This window comes from Acartia tonsa, chromosome 3 (assembly GCF_053477335.1).
Source record: "Acartia tonsa isolate MP-2025a chromosome 3, ASM5347733v1, whole genome shotgun sequence".
Taxonomy (NCBI): domain Eukaryota; kingdom Metazoa; phylum Arthropoda; class Copepoda; order Calanoida; family Acartiidae; genus Acartia; species Acartia tonsa.
This window is the reverse complement of record NC_137262.1, coordinates 4,151,297-4,168,048: the sequence shown is the minus strand read 5'-3', so window position 1 is coordinate 4,168,048 and position 16,752 is coordinate 4,151,297. Positions and strand designations below refer to the sequence as shown.

General features: G+C 30.7%; 1 protein-coding gene across 2 annotated transcripts in view; it reads left to right on the top strand.

Moving 5' to 3' along the window:
• LOC145313090 (innexin inx2-like) overlaps positions 1 to 16,752 on the top strand; it is a 52,604-nt gene that overhangs the window by 15,381 nt on the left and 20,471 nt on the right. For both annotated transcript variants that reach the window (XM_080152357.1, XM_080152358.1), the window contains exons 5-9: positions 2,731 to 2,855; positions 4,995 to 5,076; positions 8,334 to 8,426; positions 8,672 to 8,762; positions 16,391 to 16,496. In XM_080152357.1, the coding sequence (XP_080008483.1) occupies positions 2,731 to 2,855; positions 4,995 to 5,076; positions 8,334 to 8,426; positions 8,672 to 8,762; positions 16,391 to 16,496 (497 nt within the window). The remainder of the gene's footprint in view (positions 1 to 2,730; positions 2,856 to 4,994; positions 5,077 to 8,333; positions 8,427 to 8,671; positions 8,763 to 16,390; positions 16,497 to 16,752) is intronic.

Here is a 16,752-nt window from a genome sequence, read left to right as displayed (position 1 = left end):
CTATATTCTATAATTAACTGAGCTCCTAGAATCTAGTGACTTTGTCTTCAAAGGGGTTACAGAAGGGGGCAGAAAATAGCTTAAAACTACCCCAAGGCCTAAATAAAAAAAAATATAGTCTAGAACTATCCTGGGGTCAAAATGAATCATTGCTGTAGTTATGAAATCTTAAGATTCAGAAGAAAAAAAACGTACAACTTTAGTGGCGGACAAAGCAAAAATAGCTAAAAACCATCTGAAAATATAAATCTACACATAAATGACCTAAAATCAACCCTGGACAAATGTAAAACTTCCCGAAATAGGAGAACTCAATCAGTTCTGTGGTTATTAAAATATAATCTTCAGCAAAATAAAAAACTATAGTTTATGTGCTTGTATCATATGTCAACCTTTGATTTATAATCTTGGAGTTTCCAGTTTTGAGGAAGTTGCACAATTCATTTATATATATTTATGCAAGGACAGAAACTTGGACAAAAAATTTCTAATGGAAACCCTTTTGATAACATGAGATGTATGCTATCCAATTTGGACTCAAGTACCTTTAGCGTAAATAAAAATCTCCTATTAATAATTATCATGTCAAAGGGACACAGTAATAGTGTCTGACTGATTATGACGTAACAAAAAAATTAGCCAATGAGAGGCCACTATAAATTTTACCATTGGTCAATAACGGCCTCTCATTGGCTAATTTTTTTTTGTTACGTCATAATCAGTCAGACACTATTACTGTGTTCCCTAGTCATGCTTCAAAAAATATAAACCTTATTTTTAAAGATTCCGTGATTTTCTTTGCGTTTTGGCATATTCTATCTCTTTTCTTTGTTATGGCAACTAAACATCTTCTCCATAACTCACTTTGTCCATTGTTTTTGCTTAAATTTTATACATGCTGTTATCTTTGCTTTATTTTTTGAGAATCCATGTCTTCGTGTTTCTATATATATTTGTTCGTTTTCAATGTTTTTATCACAAGTGCAAACATGTATTCTATATACTATGAGTGTGTGTGTGTGTGTGTGTGTTTGTGTTTGTTTGTTGGTGTGTGTGTCAAATTGTCAATCTATTTCTTGCCGATTTTTATATACTTTTCCTCTATATTGTTGCAAAATATTGCAGCTGATTTATAAATACTCATACATTTTTTTTATAGTCAATATTGATGTAAAATATTTATGATAAAACTATATTTCTTCTTATATTCTGTTGGCACAAACAATATCGGTACATAAAATACACAATAAGATGTTAACATCCAAAATTGTAGAACACAGTAAAAGTGTCGAACTGATTATGACGTAAAAAAATTAGCCGCGTAGAGGCCATTATTGACCAATGGTAAAATTTATAGTGGCCTCTCATTGGCTAATTTTTTTTTACGTCATAATCAGTCCGACACTTTTACTGTGTTCAAAATTGTAGAATAATGGAACATTTGACACTAAAAATTTATTCAACCTTTGTATAGAGATGGTAGTCTGAAGGGAATTTATTTAGTATGTCGAATCAGCGAAGGATTCTAGACATAAGGAATAGTTTAGAATAGAACTGGCACATAAAACATTTGACACAATGATGTGCCATTAAAATGAACAGTCAGCACTAAGATTGATTCTATTTAGGGAACATTTAGTGTGCCATAGCACTCAAGGAATCATTACATCAAATTGATTTCGTCACATTGATGAACTATTAAAATAGAACCTGAATGTAAATATTGGAACATTTAGCACTAAGAATATCTATATTTAGGGAATATTCAGAGTGCTAAAGCATTCAAGGAATTAAAGATGAGCTAATAGAATGGAACATAATTTTCAAAAATGGAACATTCAGCAATTAAATTATTATATTTAGAAAACATTCAGTGTGCCAAAGCACTCAAGGAATCATTTCTTCATATTGTTTTCGTCACATTGATGAACTATTAAAATAGAACATTATTTTAGAAAATGGTACATCTAGCACTAAGAATATTTATATTTAGGGAATATTCAGACTGCCAAAGCACTCAAGGAATCATAGATGAGCTAAAAGAATGAAACATAATATTTAAAAATATAACATTTAGCACTTAAATTATTATATTTAGGAAACATTCTGTGTGCCAAAGCACTCAAGGAATCATTACTTCAAATTGTTTTCGTCACATTGATAAACTATTAGAATAGAACATGATTATAAGAAATGGAACATTCTAACTAAGATTTTTTTTATATTCAGTGTGCCAAAGCACCCAATTAATCAAAGATGAGCTAATAGAATGTAACATAATTTTTAAAAATGGAACATTCAGCACTAAAATATTTATATTTATGGAACATTCAGTGTGCCAAAGCACTCTAGAAATCATAGATGAGGGAATAGATAGGAACATAATTTTTAAAAATAGAACATTCAGCACTAAAATCATTCTTTTTAAGGAGCATTTAGTGTGCCTAAGCACTCAAATTGATTTTCTTCACAAAGATAAACAATTGAAATAGAACATTTCGCACTAAGAATTTTTATATTTAGGGAATATTAAGAGTGCCAAAGCACTCAAGGAATCATAGATGAGCTAATAGAATGGAACATGATTTTTAAAATGGAACATTTAGCACTAAGATTATTATATTTAGGGAACATTCAGTGTGCCGAAGCACTCAAGGAATTATAGATAAGCTAATAGAATGGAACATGATTTTTAAAATGGAACATTAGCACTAAAATCATTCTATTTAGGGAACATTCAGTGTGCCAAAGCACTGGAGGGATCATGACACTCAGCTTGGCACAGATGTGGCACACACCGGAGTTGGCTCTTACAATCCCAAGCTTGACTTCATCGAAGTGAAGGCATATTACCAGTAAGTATTTGTAGTAGCTGTGGCTGCGCTAATTGTTAACATTATTGTTCTTGTTTTCCATTTTTAACTTTTGGATTTTAACTGGAAAATTCCTTCAAAAGTTGGTTAATATATAATGATACGTACAATCTTATTTTTTTCTACCAAGGATGATAACATCCATCAAAGTGAAGCTCAACAAATCAGACGGAGAGAAAAGAACCATATGTACATTGTACATACTTCCTTCATAAGACTTTATTATAGTGATGCTTCGCTTATAACAATATACAAGTAATCCATATCCAAACAATAAAGAGAGTGGGAACTACTTTAAATGTAGAAAAGCTTCGCTTTTAAAAATCCTTTTATGTATGCTATACTATTAATCATATTGCACCAAAAAACTGTCACTTTCAATTCACAAAAGCGAAGATTTTTAAGGCTCGGCAGCCGGTTGTAACCATATACAGGAACACAGTAAAAGTGTCTGACTGATTATGACGTAACAAAAAAAATAGCCAATGAGAGGCCACTATAAATTTTACCATTGGTCAATAATTGCCTCTCATTGGCTAATTTTTTTTGTTACGTCATAATCAGTCAGACACTATTACTGTGTTCCATATACAGTAAAGTAATATTTATAAGCAGCAAAACATTAATGAATTGGCAGCTTATTGACGGCTTACTTGTAGCTGCCGAAAACTGCTTTGAAAAAATTAATGTGCTGGTTTATCATTTTAAAAATCTTTGTCTTTTATTACCGATCATTTTGCTTTAAATTCGTTCATATTTGGCGTAAAAACCAATAATTCTACTACTATTTGTAATTTTTGTTTTTTGTTTTCTATAGTTATTTTTAGAGTAATAATGGCAAAAAAGCTTAAGGTCTAATATTTTGTAATTTGTGCTATTACATAAATAAGTTGAAAATAGGATTTAAACCAAACAAATACTACATTACAGTAAAAAGTTTAACGTAGGCTAACAGTCTGTGCTTAATCAGACCCTAAGATATTTTTAAAGGATACAATTTTTTAAAAATGCATCAAAAAATTTGACTTGACCCACAACTTGTTGTTTATCATAGCACAGTGTGAAAGAAAAGCATAAAAGCAATAATACTAATTGCATTTGTAGTTTGTAGTTTGTTATGACGTAAGAAAAATTGCCCGCCTCAATGACGCAAAAAAATGGTTCCATAAAAAGACAGAGGAAAATTTATATAATTCGTACTAAAAGTAAGATGATTCTGTGAATCTGTCGGCACCGAAGGTTCTCGCTAATCGCTGAACCGACATGGTTCTCCTTTACAAACGTAGCTTCTCATAGGTCCAGGGAAGATTTTGGGGGAGGGTAGCACCAACTTCTCTGGAGAAATTGAATTTCCTCATGAGAAGCAAAAATGACAATGGATGAAAATGGCAGATTTATGATTTTTTAAAAAACATTTTGTAATAACGAAATCCATGTATGGGGCAACGACCCCCTTTCATGATTTTTCTTACACTTTTCAATGCATTTTCCCATTCCTTTGACCCTGTATTATTTTGTGACGCATAGTTGGTCTTAAGTTACAAACCAAACAAAATAAACTTTGATAAGGGTTCTACTACTAAACATTATCTTTTTATACATATCAAACTAAAAGAACTGCATTGTGTAGTTTATTATGAAACTAGCGGCTTCGCCACTAGCCTCTAGGAGTCTAGGGGCATCGCCCTATGAGGTAATGGAAAGTCCCCCTCCTACAGAGATATTTTCAAAAAATCATTTTTTGAAAAATTACTCTTCGCCCCCATGGTGAGGTGGGGGTTGCCCTCCCCCTATTACTGGTTTTTGTTTATTTTTTGGGGGCTGGAGGACGGAGGTGTCCCACCCACCCCTCATGAAAATAGCCTAAAACCACCACAGGACCAGTAGGTAAATTCCCTGAAGAGTAGAATCCAATCAGTTCAGCGTTTACCGAGATCTTAAGCTTCAGACGGACGGACAAACAGACATCATTCTATGTACTTTGTAATATAGATTATTACAGAACCGCAGTTTGTCTAAAACTATGGAATGTTCGTGTTTCAATGAATTCTAAAAAACTATTATATCTTTCATGTTCATTGTTGGTTTCAAATCATATTCTAACAATATTTTTTATTTTAGGTGGGTGCCTTTTGTGCTATTTCTGCAAGGAATAATGTTCTATGTTCCTCATATTATCTACAAGAAACTGGAAGGATATAAGGTAATATCATATAATAATTATAGTTCTATGTTCCTTATATTATCTACAAGAAACTAGAAGGATATAAGGTGGATATAAGGTAATATTCTATAGTTATAGTTCTATGTTCCTCATATTATCTACATAAGAAACTAGAAGGATATAAGGTAATATTCTATAGTTATAGTTCTATGTTACTCATATTATCTACATAAGAAACTAGAAGGATATAAGGTAATATTCTATAGTTATAGTTCTATGTTCCTCATATTATCTACATAAGAAACTAGAAGGATATAAGGTAATATTCTATAGTTATAGTTCTATGTTACTCATATTATCTACATAAGAAACTAGAAGGATATAAGGTAATATTCTATAGTTATAGTTCTATGTTACTCATATTATCTACATAAGAAACTAGAAGGATATAAGGTAATATTCTATAGTTATAGTTCTATGTTCCTCATATTATCTACATAAGAAACTAGAAGGATTAAAGGTAATATTCTATAGTTATAGTTCTATGTTACTCATATCCCAGCCAGAAACGTCGTAAGGAAAATCGTAAGGAGATATTTACTATATTATAACAAAAATCAAATTTACGATTTTATAGGGATTAATTCGAATTTGTAGTAAAAATCGTGACTATCGTATGTATCTCGCATTTTATGTTTGTCAACACACACATACAAACAGACACACAACCAACATTTTCAAAATCATTGTGTGAGAAATATAGTTTATAAATTGGCCACTAGGTATTCACATTACTTTGTATTAGACAATTAAAATCTTTCTGTTTTCAAACAAAATAAATTAAAAACTGGTATAACATAATATCATAATGTGTTAACGGTCTTTTATTGAAAAAAAATTTTCTTTTAATCATTTTCATTTTAAACCATAGCAAGTGTACAAAAATGTCTAAATGGCAATTAAAATAAGATAAAGTTTATAAGAAATTCTAAGTTCCTCACAATTATAATTATACTAGAAATAGATTTAATATCACCCTTATAATTTCAGAGGAAACACAGAGATACACCCTCTCTTTCTCTCTCTCTCTCTCTCTCTCTCTTTCTGTATGGAAAGTACAATTAGTTTATGTTATGAATATTGTTGTTTTACGTAACCATTTCCTTACCTAAAACTACATGATGTTAAATAAATTTTTTAATGTACTTTTTATTTACGATTTTGGTACGACATCGCGCGCGATACTTACGATATCGCTTACGAGTTCGTAGGTGTATCGCGCAGCTCTAAGTACCTTTTCGACCATTTATCGTAACATATCGTCGATGTGCATTGGACGACTATTTAGCGATATTGTAAGAACTCGTGCTCGATTGCTACACGATATCGTGCGCTATAGTAGCGCGATAGTGATGCTACTTTCTGGCTGGGTATTATCTACATAAGAAACTATAAGGTTATAAGGTAATATTTTATAGTTATAGTTCTATGTTACTCATATTATCTACATAAGAAACTAGAAGGATATAAGGTAATATTCTATAGTTATAGTTCTATGTTACTCATATTATCTACATAAGAAACTAGAAGGATATAAGGTAATATTCTATAGTTATAGTTCTATGTTACTCATATTATCTACATAAGAAACTAGAAGGATATAAGGTAATATTCTATAGTTATAGTTCTATGTTACTCATATTATCTACATAAGAAACTAGAAGGATATAAGGTAATATTCTATAGTTATAGTTCTATGTTACTCATATTATCTACATAAGAAACTAGAAGGATATAAGGTAATATTCTATAGTTATTGTTCTATGTTACTCATATTATCTACATAAGAAACTAGAAGGATATAAGGTAATATTCTATAGTTATAGTTCTATGTTACTCATATTATCTACATAAGAAACTAGAAGGATATAAGGTAATATTCTATAGTTATAGTTCTATGTTACTCATATTATCTACATAAGAAACTAGAAGGGTATAAGGTAATATTCTATAGTTATAGTTCTATGTTCCTCATATTATCTACATAAGAAACTAGAAGGATATAAGGTAATATTCTATAGTTATAGTTCTATGTTACTCATATTATCTACATAAGAAACTAGAAGGATATAAGGTAATATTCTATAGTTATAGTTCTATGTTCCTCATATTATCTACATAAGAAACTAGAAGGATATAAGGTAATATTCTATAGTTACAGTTCTATGTTACTCATATTATCTACATAAGAAACTAGAAGGATATAAGGTAATATTCTATAGTTACAGTTCTATGTTACTCATATTATCTACATAAGAAACTAGAAGGATATAAGGTAATATTCTATAGTTATAGTTCTATGTTACTCATATTATCTACATAAGAAACTAGAAGGATATAAGGTAATATTCTATAGTTATAGTTCTATGTTCCTCATATTATCTACATAAGAAACTAGAAGGATATAAGGTAATATTCTATAGTTATAGTTCTATGTTACTCATATTATCTACATAAGAAACTAGAAGGATATAAGGTAATATTCTATAGTTATAGTTCTATGTTCCTCATATTATCTACAAGAAACTAGAAGGATATAAGGTAATATTCTATAGTTATAGTTCTATGTTCCTCATATTATCTACAAGAAACTAGAAGGATATAAGGTAATATTCTATAGTTATAGTTCTATGTTCCTCATATTATCTATATAAGAAACTAGAAGGATGACACATTACAGACTTTCCCGATTTTTATTACTTTTGAGGAACATGATTCCAGTTACGTCATATTTTTCTTTCCCGAAAAAGGGAAGGGGGGAAGAAAATCTCTTCAAAAGAGATGGGGAAAACCCCCTTTTCTCCCATCTCTTTTTTCTTCCCCCCTTCCCTTTTTTTTCTTTCCCCCTTCCCTTTTTCGGGAAAGAAAAATTTGACGTAATTGGAATCATGTTCCTCAAAAGTAATACAAAATCGGGAAAGTTTGTAATGTGTCTAGAAGGATATAAGGTAATATTCTATAGTTATAGTTTTATGTTCCTCATATTATCTACATAAGAAACTTACCCAGATTATCAAGTACCATAATAAAGTGAAACTTGTAGCAGGCTAGAAAACGAACCAAACTTCTATCAACCCAGTTTACCTTATTCTCTCTCCTCTTACTGGATGAACGAACTGACCAATAAGAGAAGTCCATGTTGCTAACCTAAATTGACGACAATTTTGCCCTTGTCATAATATCCACGTTTATACAAAATCAATATTTATTTGCTAAATTTTGTATTTTTCCTACAGGTGAAGAACATTATTGGAAGCCTTAACATGTATGTTCTTAACAAAGAGAATAGGGGAAACCAGATCAATGATCTGGCCAGCTATTTCTTGAAGGTAATTTAGTTTTTTTTTTATCACAAATTTGATTCTGAAACAACAATTTTAAAATCTAGAATACTTACAAATAAATTGAGAACAATTTCTAAATCAACTAATCTACACAAAATGATCTATCTTTGATGGGAGCTTAGAAAATCATTAATTTTAAAAAATATTAAGGCACTTTAAAGGAATTCATTTAAATTTAAAATATTGGTGGCCTGCATTGCTTCGCAAGTTATTGACATTTTTATAATTAGACTCGTGGAATTCACGACAACTGGGCTCTTGGACTCATTTTTGGACACTTCTTGTATCTCAGTAATGTCGTCTTCCAAATATTCTTTACAGGTACAAATTATCTTAATAATATCGTCTTCCAAACATTCTTTACAGGTACACATTTTCTTAGTAATATCGTCTTCCAATTATTCTTTACATGTACGTATGTACAAATTATCTTAGTAATATCGTCTTCCAAATATTCTTTACATGTATGTACAAATTATCTTAGTAATATCGTCTTCTAAATACATGTACAAAGTATCTTAATAATATCGTCTTCCAATTATTCTTTATGTGTACAAATTTTCTTAGTAATGTCGTCTTCCAAATATTCTCTACAGGTACAAATTTTCGGCAACTTTGTTAGGCTCATTGCATTGCTTAGTTTATGCAGGATGACAGGGATAGTTCAATGGATAATTAGATATCAACAACCTGTTAGTATATAAGAACAGTTTATGTTTTTGTTTTTACTATACAATCATGGCCAAGAAAATGGCAATAGAAAAATACAGTTAAAATATTTCCTTTGATCATGATAAACACTGAGCTTTCTAATTTGAGATGATAAAATGCAGGAAAACTATTAGGGTAGTGCGGGGTTAATGCGGTAGGGGGGTCTAATTCCGGTCACTCGACCAACTTTTTTAAAACCGTTTTTTAACGGTGTTCTAAACGTTTGCGAGAGATCTTCAGAAAAGCAAAGTTGTAGTTTATTGCCTATACTTTCATTCCTTACTTCAGCAAATTTTTGTCAGATCACTCCTTCTATGATTTTTTTGCCCTCAAAAAGTTGCAAAAAATTTGCAAAAAAAAATTTCAAAATAGGCCATGTTCAATCTAAAATTGTGAAAAAATGGTAAGTCCTATTGACCCCCGGGTTTTTGTAAAATGAAAGATATGGCATTCATTTATCGTTTGCAATTGGAGGCGTTGTTCTAACTTGATTTTTTCATAATTTTTTTTTCGTCTCAAAAAATGGGTCTATTCCGGTCACTTTTTTTTACTTTTTTTATTACTGTATTTATAAATGTATAATACCCTAATTTTTTTTTTAGGTGATCTGGAAGCATGAACAACCCAAATGCATGACCTAAGCTTTAATCATTGCCTTGCCTGTTGTTTGATGTACATTACTAGTCATTTTACTGCTTGTATTATGTCATGTTTTGTTGCCTAAGCTTTTCAATTTGTAAAGACATTAAAAATTTTTCAGACACATTTTTATAGTAATGGGAAGAGTATATCACCCAAAGGAACGCCTTAAATATTTGCCTGAAGATGTATCAGCTGCATTGGCTCATGTAAGAAGGGGTATGTCTATTAGAAAGACCGCTAGAAGATTTAAAATTCCATATGAAACCCTTGCATCTTTTTCGTATAAGAGGGTGTTTGCGCGGTTTGGATTTTTTATGTCAAATCGGCTAGGATTAAGCTAGAAAGGTGTTTAAGGTGTCTATAGAAAGCTCTTTGCATGTCCTAACAAAAACTCCCCAGGATATGGGTTCTATCTCCAAGATTTAGAGTACATATTCAAGATTTTGTAATTTCAAAATTCCTGTTGCATAAAATGTGTTGAAATATTAGAGTTAGACCCCATATCATTTGGAGTTAATTGTCAGGCATGTAATTCTGCATCTTTAGACACCTTAACCATCCTTGTAGGTCAATCCTAGCCAATTTGAGACAAGAAAAAATGTATCAAAAACTGCTGTCAAAACTGGCAGGATTTTTAAAATTAAAATTTTTTTTTCAAAAAATCTTTTTTTTCAAGAAATTCCAAGACCTGCGAATCAGAAATTGCCTCTAATTTATGTATAAAGCTTAAAAAAACCTAATCATATAATAAAAAGTACGATTTTTTTTTAAAAGTTTGCATGAAAAAAATCGATGTTTTTTTGCGATTTTACCGACTTTTTTAAAATGGGCAAAATGTGGTCAAAAAATTTTCTGATCTGCATGCGACTAGTACCGTTAGAAAGCTAATGACCTCAGCTTTCTACTCATAGTTTAAAATGTTTAAAAAAAATATTTTAAGGGGGTGTTCCACCCCCCCAAAGTCAACTGACCGAAATAGCCCCACCGGTGGGGTTATTCCGGTATAGGCCAACCGCCGCCCTTAAAACCGATTTTTGACCGACTTCTAGTTGCGAGATCTTAACGGGACCAAGACAGGCTTCTTCGTTATTGCCATATCTTTCATTTGCACTCTTAAAAACCGGTAAAAGTTTTTGGGAAGTATGTTTTTTTTTAAGTTGAAGCAAAAAATTGACCGGAATAACCCCGCACTACCCTAATCTAATAAGAAACAAAGTTTTAATGGCAGAAATATTTGTAGCAAATAGTTCTGTCCGAATGTTATTATAGACCTATCACGTGTTTTCTCCAACAATTTGGCTGATATTCTGATAGGGACATGCTTGATTTGATCTTTATAGAGTGGCAAATGTAGAAATTAAAATTCATAAAGGAAGCTAACATTATTTTTTTGTGGGGGGGGGGGGGGGGGCTTAAGCACAAAGGAGTTAGTACTGTAAATAAATAAATAAAAATCTGGATTTTTCATGTTTATTTTTTGCTTCACATATACATAACATAAATTATACATGTATTGATATTAAAAAAAAATATATAACTTGACTTTTTCTGAAAGTTTAGTAAAGTCATAAATTATTAAAGTTAATTGAGCCATTATCCATTTAATTTTGTCTAATGATTAATGTATAAAAGTTAGGCCAATAAAATGCAAGATAGATTTTCTTTTTCTGGGTATAGAAGAACTCTGTAAAGGAAAAGTATGTTTTAAAATTATAGTTGAAAATGTTTTATATAAACTAACAAGCTAATTAGAATGAAGCTATAGAACAAATTGTTGATAATTAATTAGATAATTTAAATGAAAAATTATAAAACTATAATAATAAGATATCATTTATTGGTAAACCATGAAATCATAACCCTAACCTAAAAAATCATCTCAAAAAATCTTAATCCAAATTCAATAATTCAATAATTCTACATATGAATATATGCACAAACACATATAATTGCATAATCATATACTCTGATTATGTATTGAATATATATAAAAAGGAATAAACAAAGAATGAATGATAAGCTAGGAAAAAATGTCTGTATTTAATAGGGTTGGGCCGGATACTTTTTTGGCTGGATACCGGATATCCGGCTGATTTCTAATGCCGGATATCCGCCATCTGGCTGGATATCTGGCCAAGGCTGGATAACCAGCATTAAAAATCAGCCAGATATCCAGATACCAGATAGTTTCAATATCCGGTATCCGGCCGGATATTAAATATGGCCAGATATCCAGCTTAACCCTAGTATTTATATATATTTAACACTCAGAATAATCACAAGAAATGTCTGTGTATTTAGCATTCAGAATAATCACACTTACATTCATTTTCCATCAAGATTATATTATATCCCATCAAGAGTTTACATTAATCCAATACAAAATTGTAAAATAAAATAAAAATATAAACTTGAAAAGAACAATTTCATTTTACATATTTGAAATACTAGAATGTTAGTTGTATTGTTTATGATTTATCATCCTTGCTTTTTTTTTTGTTTTGCTGGAAATAGGAATTTGTTTTCTCGTATTCATTTGAATCCAGTGGATAGGAACCGGTTCTCATGAATACGAAAAAACTATGTCTAGCATCGTATTATATCCAGTTTTCTACAAATATAGAAATGTACAATCACAAGATTAAAACCAGTTTTTTTAGCCGGTGCCTCCGGCACCTCGGGGCTAAAAAAACTAGTTTTAATCTTTTAATTGTACATTCTATATCCGCGTAAAGCCGTTTATAATACGATACGAGAAATAACTATTCTCGTATTCATTTGAATCTGGTGGATAGGAACCGGTTCTCATCCATATGAAAAAACTATGGGTAGCATTGTATTATATCCAGCTTTCTACAAATATAAAAATGTACAATCATAAGATTAAAACTATTTTTTTATCCTGTGCCTTCGGCATCTCATGGCTAAAAAAACTAGTTTTAATCTTATAATTGTACATTTTATATCCGTGGAAAGCTGTTTATAATGCAATGCGAGAAATAACTATGATTGTATTGGTCTGCTTAGGTGTTTATTCAATATATGTTTTCTTCCTTTTGAAATGGCATATTTTATAATCACCATAATAAAAATAAGTATGAAAAAATTTAACTTTTCCTAATGAATCCATATGTATAGAGCACAGCTGAATAACAGTCTTTCTGTCAAAATGTGTAAAATGAAAACATATATGTAAAATAGCTTATATGAAACAACACATATCAACACACACTTATAAATATAGCAATTTGTAATTACTAGATTGCTCAAACCTTTTATTTTGTTGTTGTAAATTTACAGAAAGACCTGAGCTGGATCTTTAAATCACCAATCTGCCCGAGCCAAGCATCAAGCAAGCTGATTTTGAAAGTGGCTCACCTCATATCAATCTTTAAATCAAAATGGCACTGGTGATCTGGCTCACTAAGCGGCTCGCCTACAGCACACTGGCAACACTCGTATTTTAATGCTACCAAGCCGGGAAGTGATCTGGCTCCCACTAAACTGTAAATCTTTTAAAGATCAATGTTTCTTAGTAGTAGCTGTGTCTCATCTTGAGGCAGATTTAAAGATCCAACTCTGCATTTTCCCCATCAATATATTGCAATGTCAGTAGAAAGTGTGTCTAGACAAATTGTGTTTTTATAATATATTTTCTCCATGGAGCTAGATACATTCAATTTATACATAAAATACAATTTACATACAATAAATATTTGAATATTATTTGATATTTTTACAACATTACTTTTTATTTGTTTTACACATTTGAAAGTATTTGAATTTTAAAAAATAGTTTAATTCATAATTTTTATATTGAGAATGGAATATTCAGTGTCAGCATTTAATTAATTTTGAACATGACATTTAAAAGAGATAAAATATGCCCTATGAATTATATTTCAGAAGTGACTTTCCAATTGGAAAGCTTTCTCTTGGCAAATGCTTGAATAATTTCAGATTTATTAACCCATGTCACTAGGACTACATAAGTGATTGCCTCTTTTAGGCCATGTATGATCCACAGTTTATTGGAATCTTGAAGAGAAAGTATTACCATAGTTGCTAATAATACAAATGCGGTTACAAAGCACAGTGCTCTCATCTGCTTGTGAAAAACAAGTTTGGTAACATCATCTTTCTCATCTTTCTTTTTGTTTGGAAGTTCATCTAGTTTTATGGTATTCATTTTGATTGGTTCAATAATAATAGCTTCATCAACTGGATTTGTATTTACTTGATCTTCCTCAATCACAACATTGGATTCATCAGCTGCTATTTCCAGGTCAACAATTGTTAGCTCAGTAGTTGAAGTATGTTTAGACTGGCTTTTACCTATCTCCATAGAATGCTTTTGTACTGTGAAAATGTTCATCAGAGAAAAATTGAATCTTGATTCCAAGCGCTTATGAAAATGTCTATTTATTAGATAATAAACTAGGTGCACAAATAATACAAAGAAAAAATTGATCGCACCAATTGGAAAAGCAAAGTTTATGCTTTTGTCATTGATTTCCAAAGATAACATTTGATGAGTATAATAGACATCAAATTTGGTACAAAAAGAACCATGTAAAGCAAAGCTGATGATGGTCTCAGCAACAGTAATCAAAAGTATTATAAACAAAATGACCCTTCTTACCCTTTCATGATCAAAATCCAGGTATCTGTTGGAATTGAACTTTGCATAAGATTTGAACAGCAAAATAATGCCCAGCAGACTGTTGTTGAAAATCATTATTGGCAATGGACTAAACAGTGAACAAGTTTCATTAGAGTAATCAGTAAAACCTGATTTAATGACTTCTTTGCCAAAGAAGAAGAGTAAATTTCTAGAGAGATGGAAAACTCTGATGATAGATATTCCAACCATCAAATCCTTAATTGATAAATATATTTCAAGCATAAATTTATAGATTAAAATTTCTAGGTTCACGGTAAAATATTGCTTGTATCGAATATTGCCATAATCTATGAATTTTAAAGGCTGCTAGCTGCCAAACGGCTGAACTTACAGATCATGCCCGCACACTGTTTTAAGCGGCATAAAAAGGGCTACAAATAATCTAGAGTAGCCATAAATCAATAATGCATAATTATCTCGCAGTGCAGAAAAATGCGCGAAAAAGGCCTATTTTACGCGTTTTTTCTTCAGTGAAGCTTTCCCTGTGCATCATTGGATCTTGGCTATTCCAGATTATTTGTAGTCCTTCTTATACTGCTTAAAATGGTGTTCGGGTATGATCTGTATGTTCAGCCGTTTGGCAGCTAGCAGCCTTTAAAATTCATAGATTTTTGGCAATATTCGTTACAAGCAATATTTTACCATGAACTGCAGTAGATCCAAATTTCTTTTTATCATTTAAGCTTTTTATTAAAATAAATGTATTCTTACCTGGGTCAAATAAATAATCAATGTCTTCTTTAGTTCTTCAATTGATTGAAAATACTTCCATATAATGAAAGTATAGAAGAGATAGACAATAGTGAAGCTCAGATCAGCTGGAACTATGATAAATGAAGGGAAAATAGGCTGAAATAATACCAATAATATGCATCCAGTCAATGGCAACTCCAAAGCAAACATCTCTATTGCTCTTTCTATAACTTTGGACAGTAATGAGATTATAAAAACTGCCATGTTATGGTTTAATTATACTGAATCAATAAGATGGTATTTTTTATATATGCACACTAGACCAAAATTGTAAATGACTGTTTTCAACAGGCTAATGTTATTTATTATTCAACTGTTTGTGACTTTAAATTGATAAATTGGTGCGCTTAGGAAAAATAACATACTGATATCTATTTGCATATTTGAAGGCATAAATATTTTACAGAGTTCATTGCATTCAACCAAAGAGATCTAATATTGACTTTAATAACCAATTTCCTATTTAAATTTTAGATACATATTTGACTTTCTACATAAATATACCAATTATAAATATAATAAAAATGGGCCATTTATACCAGTCATTTTTTATGAATTAAAACATTAATATTTGATTTATTCTTTCATTATGTTTCTTTGATCTAAAAATAAAATTATTTGTTAAATTTTAAACTTCACTGTTTTGAAAAAAGCACTGAATTTTAATTCTTTGAATCAAAATAAATTTTATTTAACAAATTTGGTATCATAGTAACTGCTTATTTACTCAAACACAAACAAAATTTACCTAAGCTTAAATTTTTATATAAAGTACATTATTTCTTTCAATTTACGTAGGTTGACAATGTTTTTATTCTTTCTAAAATACATTTAATATCCAAAAACAAATAGTCATAATAAAACTTTTTACTGTCTGTCAATTTAGTGGGGAGGGGGAGGGGGCATAAGTTAAGTTTTTTGCTTGTTTTTTACTTTAAGTTAGGTTATATTAGGTGCAGGTAGCCCTGCAGGGTTAGACATTGAAAAAATATTCCCTCCTAATTTCCATTTTTTTCCCTCAAATTTAAGGCTGGATGTTTTTTTTGCTCAAATGGTACTTTGTAGGAAAGCAGCTATGTTTGCCAGTGTACCTCCATATTCAAGAACCTCCCTTATTCATGCTCAGTAAAGTATCTCATCTAAATGGCTTCCTCTTTAGACATGTTTCTTGGATATGAATTCTCAACCTATGGAGTGAACGCTGCTAGCTTTGTTGGTCAACAACCAGAAGACAGGATTGATCCCATGTCTAAAGTTTTTCCAAGGTAAATATTTTGTAGTATCGCGGCAACTCTATTAATGTATTATGCTTGAGACATTGCTTCAATGCATAGTCTGTATGTCTATTTAAACATAATGATTTTTAAAGACTCTTTGAAAAAAATTTTATATGATATAATTTTTGGAAAATTTATTCCTAAATAATCTATAATCCAGTCTTAATGTGTAAGTATGTCCATATTAAACATCCTGTGTTTATGAAGTTTTCAAGTGATTTATACAAAATTCATTGTATAGATC